Here is a 12,505-nt window from a genome sequence, read left to right on the forward strand (position 1 = left end):
TCCTAAAATTTAAAAACTGTATTAGCATCTTGAGATAACAACAGAAGCTCCAGAACACCATCCAGTTTACCCTTCCCACATCTAAAAGCTTACTTCAGGAAATCATAATCCTTCTTACTTATTCCCATTAAATCTGTGCACAAATGGATTGTTTCCTTTTAAAATCCAGAGTAAGTCCATTTTCACAAGACAAATAACACATCTTTTTGACATTTCTGTGCCTTTCCTTGCATTTCTTTTAATCACTGCTTCTAATACACGTCTTGCCTTCTTATAACTTCTACAATCAACAGAAAGAAGCAGTTTATGTCATCTAAGCGCTTTATTTCATTGTCTGGCTAGTATCTGAAAATATGGTTCCAAAACTGCACTACATGCTTACAACATATTTCATGAATGCTCAAATTCTCATAAGATTCTAAGTCGCTCATAGTTAAGAATAAAAGGGATACTGGATCCATTTACTTCTGCTTAAGTGAGAATGTCAGAAATCAAGGTTCAAGCAATACATGGTCTACCTGAAATTGCTTCTTCATTAGACATGATTGAGGGCAATTTATAAATTGTTTTGCCCCAAAGCTATTAATATGGGGCAGTTTACTTCTGAAAGTCTTCAACTTCCTTAGATATTCCTCCAAACTGTTAAATACACTCCTGAAGTTTTAATCAGTTAAAACTTTGTCCTCCCAAGCAAGGGAGAAACAATCATGCCAATTCACGTTTCTGATTGGGGTTAGCTCCCACAGCTTTCCTCTTGATTCAGAGAGCGATTTTAAGCTTGTCTACAATATTGCATGAACACGTGGAGCCAGACGGGTCCAGAATCTAAATAACTGACTTCTTACAGCTCCTCCTAGAAGCGAGCTTGCTCAGAAACATAATACAGGTCCCTCTGACAGAGTAGCACCTGTATCTACAGGCTAACTGTATTACACAAGAACTAGTCCAAATCCAGACAGACCAACACTGAATCTGAGCCGAAGAGCTTTACTAGACAAAACCTGGCTTACCAAGCAGTTAGAATAGATCAGCTTCAGGGGAAAAGACAGCATGAATGCATGCACTAGAAAACTTTTACATTTCTACCACTGAAACAGAATTGCTTGCATGCATCCATTAACATAACCTAAAGGTCCCTTGTCCCATATATCCTTGCATTCTCACTACTTCTCGGTCTGCTTCTATGAAGTACTGATCTAAATCCTGCAACAGATTTGAATATAGAAGTGAAATAAATAGTAAATTAGCAACTATTTGGAAGCTCTTTCCTTGTTAGAATAAATATGGTAAATACATAACTGAACTTGAGATGTAAAAAGTTAAGCAAAGCAAACACCCACTTCCTTGTCTACATAACAAATTCTACATCCCGTATTTTTGTGTCCTATTATAGACAGTCACTTCTTTTTCAACTTCAGTTGTAACAGTTTTGAAAAAAGGATGGAGGGGAAAGAAGAAAACATGTCTCATACAGTCACCATGCAACAATGAGAAAATGTTGTTTCGAAAAAAATCTGCAAAATTAAGCTTTAAAATAAGAAGCCAACACCACTACATTAGTCTAGAACCACTGTTTACAGTTCAGCATCTAGAACAGTATTTTGTGTAGCGCCTCCAATTTACCCCTAGGGATTTTTGGTTAACAAAACATAGACTGCTGACTAAATATCAGCTGACAATGACTAGTTAAAATCTTACAACTTGCAATTACTGATGGTCAAAGTAGTTCATTTTGTATCAACAATTTGCCCCCTTATTTGCTAAGTGTACATCCTACCTTCACACCAACTGCAACATCAGCGACAATGCTGTAAAAAAAGAAAAAAAAAACAAAAACACAAGTCAAGCCATTTATCCTCATAAAACCAACTTTTTAATGTATTGCAATGCCAAAATAATGAGAACTTGAAAGAGCCAATAACCTCCCCAGTCAAAAAAATATGCTCAAAGAACACAGTAGAGCTGAGGGGAAGTATAAAAGAAACCTACAAAAGCCACTGAGCTCCCCCAACTCATAGGCTTCTCCAAGAGTCCAAAGTTTCAAGTAAACATTACTCTAAAGCAACACTGCCAGGAAATTTATTTAGGAAACTTGGGTTTCTGGACTACATGAGACCACAGGGTGAAAATAAAAGAATTCAAAAATAAGTACAAAGCTTTTCTCGCACACCCCTATTAAGTAGACAGCTAGTTCAGCAACATAGGCTACTCTACAGATCTTACATCAGGAAGAAATTAATGCATTTTTTGAAATTAACTTGGAAAAAATAACACACTGGCAGGTACACCTATATGAAATTGAATGAAATGCCATCAGGTACACCTATACAGAACCCTGCAACAGGTATGTCAAGGTACATCTGTTTCTTAGAGGTTGTGGCATCATAACTCACAGTGTGTAACACAATCCCAAAAGAAACCTAAGTCCACATAAACAAAAATGAGAACAAAACACAAATATGTGAAAGCATTCCACAATATAATAGTCATTAATGACAAGACTTCTCAGACAGGATTTGCAACTCCCAACGTTATAATCACAACTAACCATAAAAAGCCTTTAAAACTCTCACAGTTGAAAGGCTAAATGCTTAAAGCATACCAAAGAGATTGCTCCTCTGTCTGAAGCAGAGTAAACAATTCAACAGGGAATTTGGAAGCCGTTGTATTTACACTGACGAAGCCTACAACCGCCGGGCTGGTTGTGCAGGTCCAGCAGACGGGCCTGTGCACAGGGGCTGCCCCCCCAGCCCGGCCGGGACCGCGGGCCCCGCAGGCATCGGGCTGACTCCTTCCAAACCTTCCCTCCCTGGCTTTCACGGCCAGTCCCCAGCACACACATCTTTCCACCTGGGGAGGAGAGAGGGGAAGCCAGAGGGCTTATTAGGCAGTTTCTGAAAACAAAAGAGCTCGACATCTGGCTCCCGCTGGTATTGCTCCTCCCCTCCAGCCAGCTCCAAAACAAACCCCGGCCCCACCGAGCGCCCCTTCTCACCCCACGGCCGGGGGAGAGAGGGCAAAGGCGGGGGAGAGGGAGAGAACACGAGGCTCTGGAGGAGACTGACGGGGCAGATCGCGCTCCCCCTTCACCGCCAGACCCGCGGTCTCAGCACCACGCTGAGGAGGGGCGGCCCGAGCCCTCGGCACTTTCAAGGGAAGACCCCACCGAGGGGCCCGCGGTACGGGGACCCTGAGCCCCCTCTTCTCCCCCATCCCCGTACTAGGCCTCAGGCTCCAGCTGTCCCGCGGCGGGAACCCCGCCTGTCCCACCGCCGCTCCCCGCACGCCCGGAGACGCCCGCCCGCCGACAGGCAGCCGCGGCGGGGAGCGAGGCACCGGGACAGGTCCCACCACCGACCAGTGGCACAGCCCCGGCAGCAGCTTCGCCCCAACCGCCCCGGTCTTACTCACCCGTCCATCGCCGAGCAGGACAAAGCGCGGGCAAGTAGGACAGACAGCCGCGCAGGCAACGCGTACGGGGAGGCTGTGAGAAAATGGCGGCCTGGCCTGCACGGAAACCGCCGAGCGTTGCCGAGTGCCGGATTCCGTTCCTCGTCCCCCGCCGCTACTGAGCATGCGCCCGCACCCCCGAGCATGCGCACTCCCCGCCGCTGAAGCTTTTGCCATCAGCTGCCCGGGCCGGGCAGGCGCGTGAGGCGGCGCGAGCCTACCCCGCCTGGGGCGGGAAGCGGGAAGGGGCGCGCGGCGGGAAGGCGGCCTGGGTTCCTCAGCGCGGCCCCGCCGTGTGGCGAGCGGGAAGGCTCCCGCTCCTCCCGCCCCAGCGGCGCTCGTGTGTGCGTGCAGGCGAGAGGGGTCTCCTCAGAGCAGCCCCGCTCGCGGTCCTGCCCGGGGAGAGCGCCTGAGGCCGCTGGGGGCGGTGGGTGCGGGCCCCCTCCGGGGGCTCCGCCGCCTGTCGGCGGCTTCTGCCGCCCCGCCCGGGGCCTCAACTGACCGCCGACCGCACTTGTTGAGCGGAGAGACTTCCCGCGGCTGGTGCCGGCGCTTCCCGGCGCCAGGACCCTGTCTCTCCTCGCCGTGGACAACGTTCGGAGCGGCCGCGCCGGGCCCGGGCCCCCCGCGCAGCTCGGCCCCTCAGAGCGCCCAACCCTGACAGGGAGGCCTGTTCTCAGCGCTCGGTGCCATCGGCCACGCTGCCCTTTATAAGCAAGCAACCTGCTGGTTATTTAGCTAACTGCTAATACTTCTTCAGAAAATAATAAAGACGAATGTACAAAGTAACTATTGCAGTGAGTGAGGCTGTTTCTTCACAGAAGCTGGTGTACCCATGGTTCTCTGTAAACTAATGTACCTGGGTACAAACTATTTGCTCTACATGGCCATTAGGAAATATGCTTTTCCCCCCGTTATTTCTTGCCAGTTCTCAATATTTCATCATAAATCTTACAATGCTTGATACAGAGTTTGTAGAAAAAGCTGTTCATGGCACAGTCCTGGAATGCTTTCAAACAAAAAGTAAAACTGAAGATTTTACACCTATGAAGGAAAATTTGAAAATGTGATCCGAGTGTTCCTAAAAGATCCCAAACCCAAAAGGATATGAAAAGGTATTCAAAACATCTGTATTTTCTATATTTTGGTCTGACAATACTGGTTTCAAAAATACAAGTGTAAGCCCCTTGGAGTCTGTCACTGAAACCCTTGCAATGAAGCCTAGTAACGAATTTAAGAGCCAAAAAATTGCGCATATGTCCATAACTAGAAAATTCTCACTGTGCTTTACTAGCCCTGTTTCACTCTCCTCTAACTGACCCCATGAGTAGACCAGTAGCTAACTTGACAACTAAGAGTACATGCAAATTCTCATTTTAGTCTGTGACTTTTGTTGTTCTGTTCTGGAAAAGTACTCTGGTTCCCTGCAACAATCAATTTACTGGTTAGAAAATAAGTAATATTGCTTCTCCTAAGTGCCTTTATCGCTTGGATGTCTGCTGCTACCTTCTCTTTCAGCAACTGTCTTCGGCACCCATCGCTGACCACCAGACTAAATGATTTATTATTCTCATAAACATTTCAGTTGTTTAGGTTGTATATGTAGTTCATCATGCCAAATACTATTCTGTACTTTTTTGCTTTCAACATTATGATATTTGGGTTTTTTTTAAAAAAAATCTGGTTGTAGCATTTTTTACTGGTTGCAGCATTCTTTACTGGTTGCGTGTGTAAGTACTATGCTGGAAAGTAATATCAAGGATTTGAGAGATTTAGAATTGCTTATAACTATCTCTATAAATCAACTGCGTTTGTATATATATACTCCATATATATGTAATTCCTGTAGATTCTGGCATGTTTAGTAGGGCTTGGCACCGTTGGAGGTTGGGGTTATAGTTGGTTTCATTTGCCATTGCCTTTACTCCTCTTTTTGCCACATTTTATTGGGGTTTTTTTAAAAATATTTTTTCCCCCTTATAAATCTAAATACATCTTGTCCAGTTTTGTGTTGGTAGAAGTACTGATCCTTTTACTTCTTAGCACGCAGCAGAAAAACCTGTCTTTCCATCTCACCCGTCTCACTGCCTGTCTTGCTTACCGCCTTTGCCTGCACAGTAATGCCATCTTTGAACCCGTGTTTCTCATCCCTTTTGTAATATTCCTGTTTTCTTCTTTCATGACACCTACCAGAATCCATCTCATTAAGTGAGCTAATACCCATTCAGTTTATCCTCTGAGTTTGATGCACTTCTATACAAGGGAGAGTGAGGAGTGCCTGTTGAGTGTTCATAGCAGAAAAGGCACTGGAACAGAGTTTGCAAATCTTGGTGAAATAATGGATGTGACTTTAGAGAGCAAAACTCTGGTTCCCCTGAAACCACCAATAGAAGTGATAATCAATCAGGATTTTACCTAGAGCATTTAATTTTAGAAGGGAAAAAAAGATACCAACAATCAGTGTGTTACTAATAAAATGCCATAGCAACCTCTTGCTCATTTGTTTGCCAGTGTGGTATTCCAGTATTAGACGATTTTTAGTATGCTTTTGGAAGGCTAGTAAAATATCTACCATATTTTGGGTATTGTGATATTATGAACATTGACTTGGTCATCTGTTTTCTCTCTTGCTCGAGTATGTCTTTGTCTTCCTCATGTTTTAGAAGGTCAGAAAAAAATAGTTGCCAAACACACCCCCTTGTCCTTAGGACCTGTCAGCTTTCTGCAGAAGTCCTGCATCCAATATGTCCAGCTAAAATGTCCAGTAATATGCTACCATTTGGTAAAACACCTCTAGTAAAACCCTCCACATTCAGTTGTTTTATTGTGAAACATGAGGACTTATATCCTCTATCCATTTTATTCTAACCAAAATTTAAGTGTCAATGTTAGTATTAGCTGTACAAAAGCTCTGTACTTTTAAAATCCTAGTAATCTTATTAATATTTTGTTTTCCAATATAATTTCCTTTGATAGTCAATAAATTTATATGTTTCATTTTCGTTGGTTGTTTCCTTTTTATTTCAAGAACAGCCAATAAATAATAGTCTGTGTAGTTCAGCAGCAGTATGAGTAGTTAGTGGTGTATGTTTAGTGAAAGATTGTAGAAATTAGGAAGCACACAAAGATATTTTCTGCAGTACATTGTCCCAAATTGAGTCCCTGGAGTTGCTGGAAAAAAAAATAGCATCCTCACTCTCAGAGAATATCTTGTCCAAGAATTTGCCTGAGCACTTTTTGACATCCACAGCATTCTAGGTCAACAAGTTATGCAATTTAAGAAATCATTGTGTGAAAAATATTTTCTTTTGTTTGTTTCAAGCCCACTGCCTGATACTTTCCTTCAATGTCCGCCAGTTCTTTTCTTAAAAAAAACAGATGGATAATTTTCCCTGTTCACCTAACCACGCCATTCATGAATGCATATACTTTCATCATATCATCTTCAGTTATATTTCAAGAGTCCTAGTAAATTTAATGTCTCCTCTATTAGAAGTTTTCTCATATGTTCAATAATTTGTTTTGCCTTTTTCTACAACTTTCCTATTGCTGTTCTGGAAGACCATAATGGCCCTCATTATTCAAGTTCCAAAATCAATGGCTTTATATAGGTGCATAATAAATGCTTGCTAGTTTATTTCTGGTTTTATATTTTTTTTTTCCGATAATACCGATCTCATTTGCGTGTTTGAATGCTGCTAAGCTGTAAGCTGATGTTTTCACAGAACCCCCCCACAACTCAAGCATTCTTTGTTGTGTGAGAGTCATTCATTTAGATTCCAGGATTTTGCATGTATAGTTTGGCTTGTTTTCTCCCCTGCATATTACTTCAATTTTTCAGCACAGAATTGAACTTGTCATTTTATCATTCAGTCACACAGTATCATGAGAGCTTTCCACAATTCTTCACGGTCAGCTTTTGGTTTTATTACCATGAATAATTCAGCATCATCAGCAAACTTGGTCACCTCGATAATCACTCTTTTTCCAGATCATTTAAGAATATGCTGAACAGCGCATGTCCCTGTGGTACACTACCAGCGACCTCCCTCTCCTGTAAAAAATAAAGCATTTTTTCTTGCTCTTCATTTAATATACTATAATAATCTGCTACTATTAACTGATAATTAGTTATTAATATATCAAAGAATGTACCTGTTAATCCTGTATCAGCTTAGTTTCTCTCAAGAGCTTTGAACAGAGAATTTCAACAAGTTCTTTTTGTGAAATGATATCATGTTGTTTCGATCAGACTATGCTAAAACTTAAACCTAGTAGCTCCTTCAAAGAATATGATACTTTTTGCTATTAGATGCACAACTCTTCGTTTGTCCTTATCACCAAACTAAATAGCCCTGTCTCTTTAGTTCCCCCATATTATTAACAGTGGTGTTCAATGGTGTCGCTTAGTACAACAGATCTTCTGGATATAATGGGAAAGGTTGATCATTCAGTTTACCAGTCTTTGTTATATTAAACCACATTATTCTATCTTAAGCCAGTTCTTATCAACTTCATAAATTCCCCAGATGCCTTTGAGCAAAGTCTCAATGTTTATTAGTAGCTATTCATCTTTTTTGCTCCTGTAAACAATATCCTTAATCAACATTTCTTCCCAGCAGTCTGTGTTGATTTCCTTTGTTTTATTGAGCAAAGTTTTGAAGCTATCGAGTAGCTCTTACAGGCACAGTGCCCTGAATAAATGTCTCTTTTTCAAGTTCAGGTCAGAAATTGTGTTGCTGGTCGGAATCCCACCGGCTGCTCTCCAGCATTTTATTTCTAGCATCCCTGCTAGAAACACAGCTCTCTACCATCTCAAACACCAAAACATATGACATAGCTCATACTGTACTTCAGTAAAACATTCTTATGAGTCCGAAGGTCCATTCTTGACAACTAGATTGTTATTTGCCTGTCCAGTTTCCCCCTCTTGCTCTTGCTTGTACTATATCCACCTGGAAATTTGTTTTCCAGAGCAAATTCACCTTTTTTTACCACTGTTGATTAAATACATGTATTACACATTTACTTTCTTCAGGGCTGGAGATCAGTTTTACTTTTTATTACAAACATGATATGCCAGTGGTGATTGTAAACATCTTTTGTACTATAGGGTTTTCTTTTTTTTCCTCAGCTGTTTAGTAGTGGAGCGAAGATCCTGTTGTGGGGTAGGTACAGCCAGCGCTGCAGCTCTGGGAAGAGAGTGCTGTATTCTGTCATGGAAAAGAAGTGAAACGCATCATCTTTTTTCTGAATGCAAAGGTATCTAGTTTATAAGACAGAGGATAGGAAATCCTCTGCTTCTTGACCTGAAAAAATGTGTAGATCCTTCTGTTGTCACAAACAGGTGTCTAGGTGCTGGCCTAGCACTCTGCAAGACAGAGGTGAAACATTCAGACACTAAAACTATCATGGCTCTCCAAGTATGTTCGTCATTTAATTGAATGTGAGTACCTCTTTTCTGCCCGTCTGTAACGTGGCTGACCAGCACCGATGAGGACTGCTCCCTTCAAGATGTGTGCTTTTACCAGCCTAGATCTTTACCTTGTAGACAGCATAGCTGTCCCACCTGCCAGACAGTCATACAACCCATTAAAAATTTTCTAAGCACAATACTTTTAAAATCATTGGATCACGTTTATTTTTGGTGCCAGTTACCTAAAAGACCCACAATCAGAAAAGACAGGCTTTAATTCTTCAAGACTCCGTCATTATTACAATAGCTATTGCCAATCAGTATTGCAGGTAACAGAGTTTCTCCGTTGGAGGATGCGACAAAGTATAAATTTGAGGACTTCAAGATGGTTTTTATTTTTGAGCTGAGGTGAAGATGCCTGAATTTTGGCTAATGGTACACTTACATAAGGGTATGGCTAACATAACTGCATTCAGCCCAGTGACTCCCTGGCAAGCTGTTGCTTTGTGCACATTAGTGCTCAGACTGGCATAATGTCTCAGGAGCATAGCTGAAGTGGCAATGATTAACCTCATCCAATATGCCTGCTTTGGCAGGGGGGAATTTGCTTCTGTTCCAGTGCAAAATCAAGCAAATCCACTGCTGCAGGTGATCTAAACTCACCTGGTTTGACTTTGCACTGAAGCTATCTAGACAGACTCACAGTCATTTTTATCAGAGGAGAGCCCCAAGACCCCAACCCTCCTGCCTCCAGCTGCACATTTGCAGTCTGAGAGACCTTCCTGCTCTGCACCCTGCAGACGGGAGTGAGCTCAGACCAGAGGTTTAAGCCACAGCCTGAGTACATATCCCAAAACTAGGCTTGGATGTAAGCTTAAGGGGTGTTTCGATGTATTTTGACTCACTCTCTTCCTAACTCACAGACCAGCATTGGACAGGAGACTGTGTAACGTACACAGTGAGCCCAGTTTTGTACAAGTTCTGAGGTTGCCTAGTTTCACAGACATAATTGTGGTTACTAAAAATGTGACAAAAAAGAAATAGAGAAAACATAGATTAAAAAAAAACCACCACACAAAACTCAACACCAGCAAGGAAGAGACTCCAAATCCCCAATAACATAGTAAATTAAAGCAATATGTTCTCAAACAAAGAAAGAAAACTCACAGCAATTTCAAAGAATGTTCTTTGCGCAGCTGGACTGAAGTGGGACTTCTGCTATTGATTTCAGGAATACCAGAACTTGAACTCTGAACTCAAATAATTTAAAACAAGTAAAAAGTATCTCACAGTAATTTTTAAAAGGTCATGTAAGTGACAGATGAGCTCACCTTTCCACTTTATTCTTTGATGTCGGAAAATGGAATTATTTTTGCACCATTTTTCCAAAACTGTGCCCTCATAACATCCCATCCTGCAGAAGTGCTTCCAAACCCTTTTGCACCCTATCTTGGACCAGCATTATGTTCCTGGGCTTTTTTAATAGACAATATTTTATGGACTCCTAGAAGACTGTACAAATTATCAAAAAGAATATCACAGGGGAAAAAATATTTTCAAATGGATGCTGTGCATGGTGGCAAAAGATATTCAAACTGGAAACCTTTTAAGTGTTACAGAAAGATGTCTTAAAAGAGGACACCCCAGAAATATGACTGTTTTTTAAAAAATGAAAATCTTCAAAGTTGACACCTCTCTCTGCGAGAAAATCCTCAAAGGTGCATTCCTTCAGAGTGAGAATCTTTGAAAATGAGATCTCTTAACTGATATGAAAACTTTGAAAGCAATACACCATTCCTAAAATTGAAGGCGATATTTCCTTGGCAGAGTACAGGGTGTTGTTAAAGGAAGAAATGACTGCACCATTGTTAGCTATAGAGGTGATCGACCACTACTTCTCTTACAAGAAAGAATAAAGATTTTTTTAAAAACCTTTTATCATAATAAAAAAGTTTTTAAACTACAATATTACAATATTTTTAATGATAAAAATATTGATGGCAGTATACTCTTTCATCACTGGACAGGCAGTATCATACACACTGCTGACTTGAAAAAAGCTTCTTCATTTTCAAAAATATAAGTAAGAAAGTCCATGGAGTGGAGCTTGTTGGAAATATTTCTGTGAATTATATTCCCATGGAGTAATACTTTTTTTTTGTTTGTCTGTTTGTTTTTGTAAGACTTTTCACAGAAAATGGCAGGTTTGCAGTACATTTTCCAGTGCAGAATAGTGTGGGTTTTGGAATCTGGACTGTTTTTTCAGGATGGGAATCCATTTCCAAACTTTTGCCAACCAGCACAGTCCATGGAGTCATTTCTCATCAAAAGCTTTACAGGGAAGTGATGTAGAAGCATGGATGTGACAACAAAGGAAATAGCCTGTATATAGCTTAGAAAGGAAACAGTGAACAGACAGTTTATTCATTGTGCCATGTTGAAACGTCATGGCCTTTCAGAAGACAGCTGCTGAGGCAGCTCTCTGAGCAGTGCAAGGGGACAGGTCTATAGAGTCGTCTGACTGCTGCGGCACTAGACCAGCTATTGGAGCGTGAGTGAACTGCAGCTAACCCAGAGGCAAGGGCAAGCCAAAATGATTTTTGGGGCAAGACATCAGAGTTTAAAGCAGCCTGGAGAGATGGAGTCTCTCTTGAATTGAGAAATTCAGAAATTAGAAGCTAAAATACATATTTGCTCTCTTGAGTGGCCACTTTCTGTCTTACCTATAAGGCTCACAGAAGCATCGTCTTAGTCAGCTTCTGCTCCTGGCTGTGCGAACCTACAATGGTGTGACCACTGTTACGCAGCTCCTATGCTCAAAAATATAGTGGATATCAAACAACATAGTGTCTCCCCAACTCTTCCTTATTATCTTCTCATGCTGTCCTCACGTGCTCCTCATTTGAGGATATGGCTATCGCAAGCACCCTTAGGAAAATGTAGCTAAAGGCGGCACATTGTGGCATTCTGGTTTTTAATTGGTTTACTGTATATACTCTTCCCATTTGTCTATTTGCTAGCAGCAGTTTAACTGGGATCACTTAGACATCTGTCTCTATTAAATATTCTAGATAAAATTATTCTTTCAGATCTACTCAGCTAAAACACTTTTTAGTATATCAGCTTCACAGAACCATGATTCCTGTAGCGTGCAGTAGTGGGAGATTCAATATGTATACATGGGAGGCGAATTTGACCCAAATGGCATACCCTATATGACAAAATTCTTTAATAGCAACTTGTAACTTGTGCTTTGAGTTTTAGAAAAACTGACAACCACAAAAAGTAGAAGTTGCTGGCATGCCAGAAGGTAGACAGGAATAGTGTTTTTTCTAATACCAAAAAAACACCCACAAAAAACCCACCAACAACGAAACCACAAACAAACAAAACACCCACACTGCAAGGACCAGCTACAGTGTTCAGTTGGTATTACAGTCTCTTCAGTCATTAGATAAATACAGACAGCATAGCTAGCAATGCTTAGAGAATTTAAGTAAAAGCTACGAATATCTCGTGAGACCATTTGGAAGACAATCTGCCCAAAATAGGCAGACACAAAAACCTTTCTGTAGCTCTGCCACTCTGAACAGCAGAGCCCCCGAGCGAAGTGCAGGTTTCCTCCGCCACCCATGGAGC

The 12,505-nt window shown here is 41.7% G+C and overlaps 1 protein-coding gene across 6 annotated transcripts in view; it reads right to left on the reverse strand.

Moving 5' to 3' along the window:
• PTBP2 (polypyrimidine tract binding protein 2) overlaps nucleotides 1–3,576 on the reverse strand; it is a 56,108-nt gene extending 52,532 nt beyond the window's left edge. For 3 of the 6 annotated variants that reach the window (XM_065656207.1, XM_065656206.1, XM_065656205.1), the window contains exons 1-2: nucleotides 3,412–3,576; nucleotides 1,778–1,808 (exon numbers count right to left, since the gene is read on the reverse strand). In XM_065656207.1, the coding sequence (XP_065512279.1) occupies nucleotides 1,778–1,808; nucleotides 3,412–3,419 (39 nt within the window). In that variant the 5' untranslated portion in view covers nucleotides 3,420–3,576. The remainder of the gene's footprint in view (nucleotides 1–1,777; nucleotides 1,809–3,411) is intronic. The other 3 variants (XM_065656204.1, XM_065656208.1, XM_065656209.1) reach the window with 3 other exon arrangements.
• Nucleotides 3,577–12,505: the final 8,929 nt, after the last annotated feature.

This window comes from Caloenas nicobarica, chromosome Z (genome assembly GCF_036013445.1).
Source record: "Caloenas nicobarica isolate bCalNic1 chromosome Z, bCalNic1.hap1, whole genome shotgun sequence".
Classification (NCBI taxonomy): domain Eukaryota; kingdom Metazoa; phylum Chordata; class Aves; order Columbiformes; family Columbidae; genus Caloenas; species Caloenas nicobarica.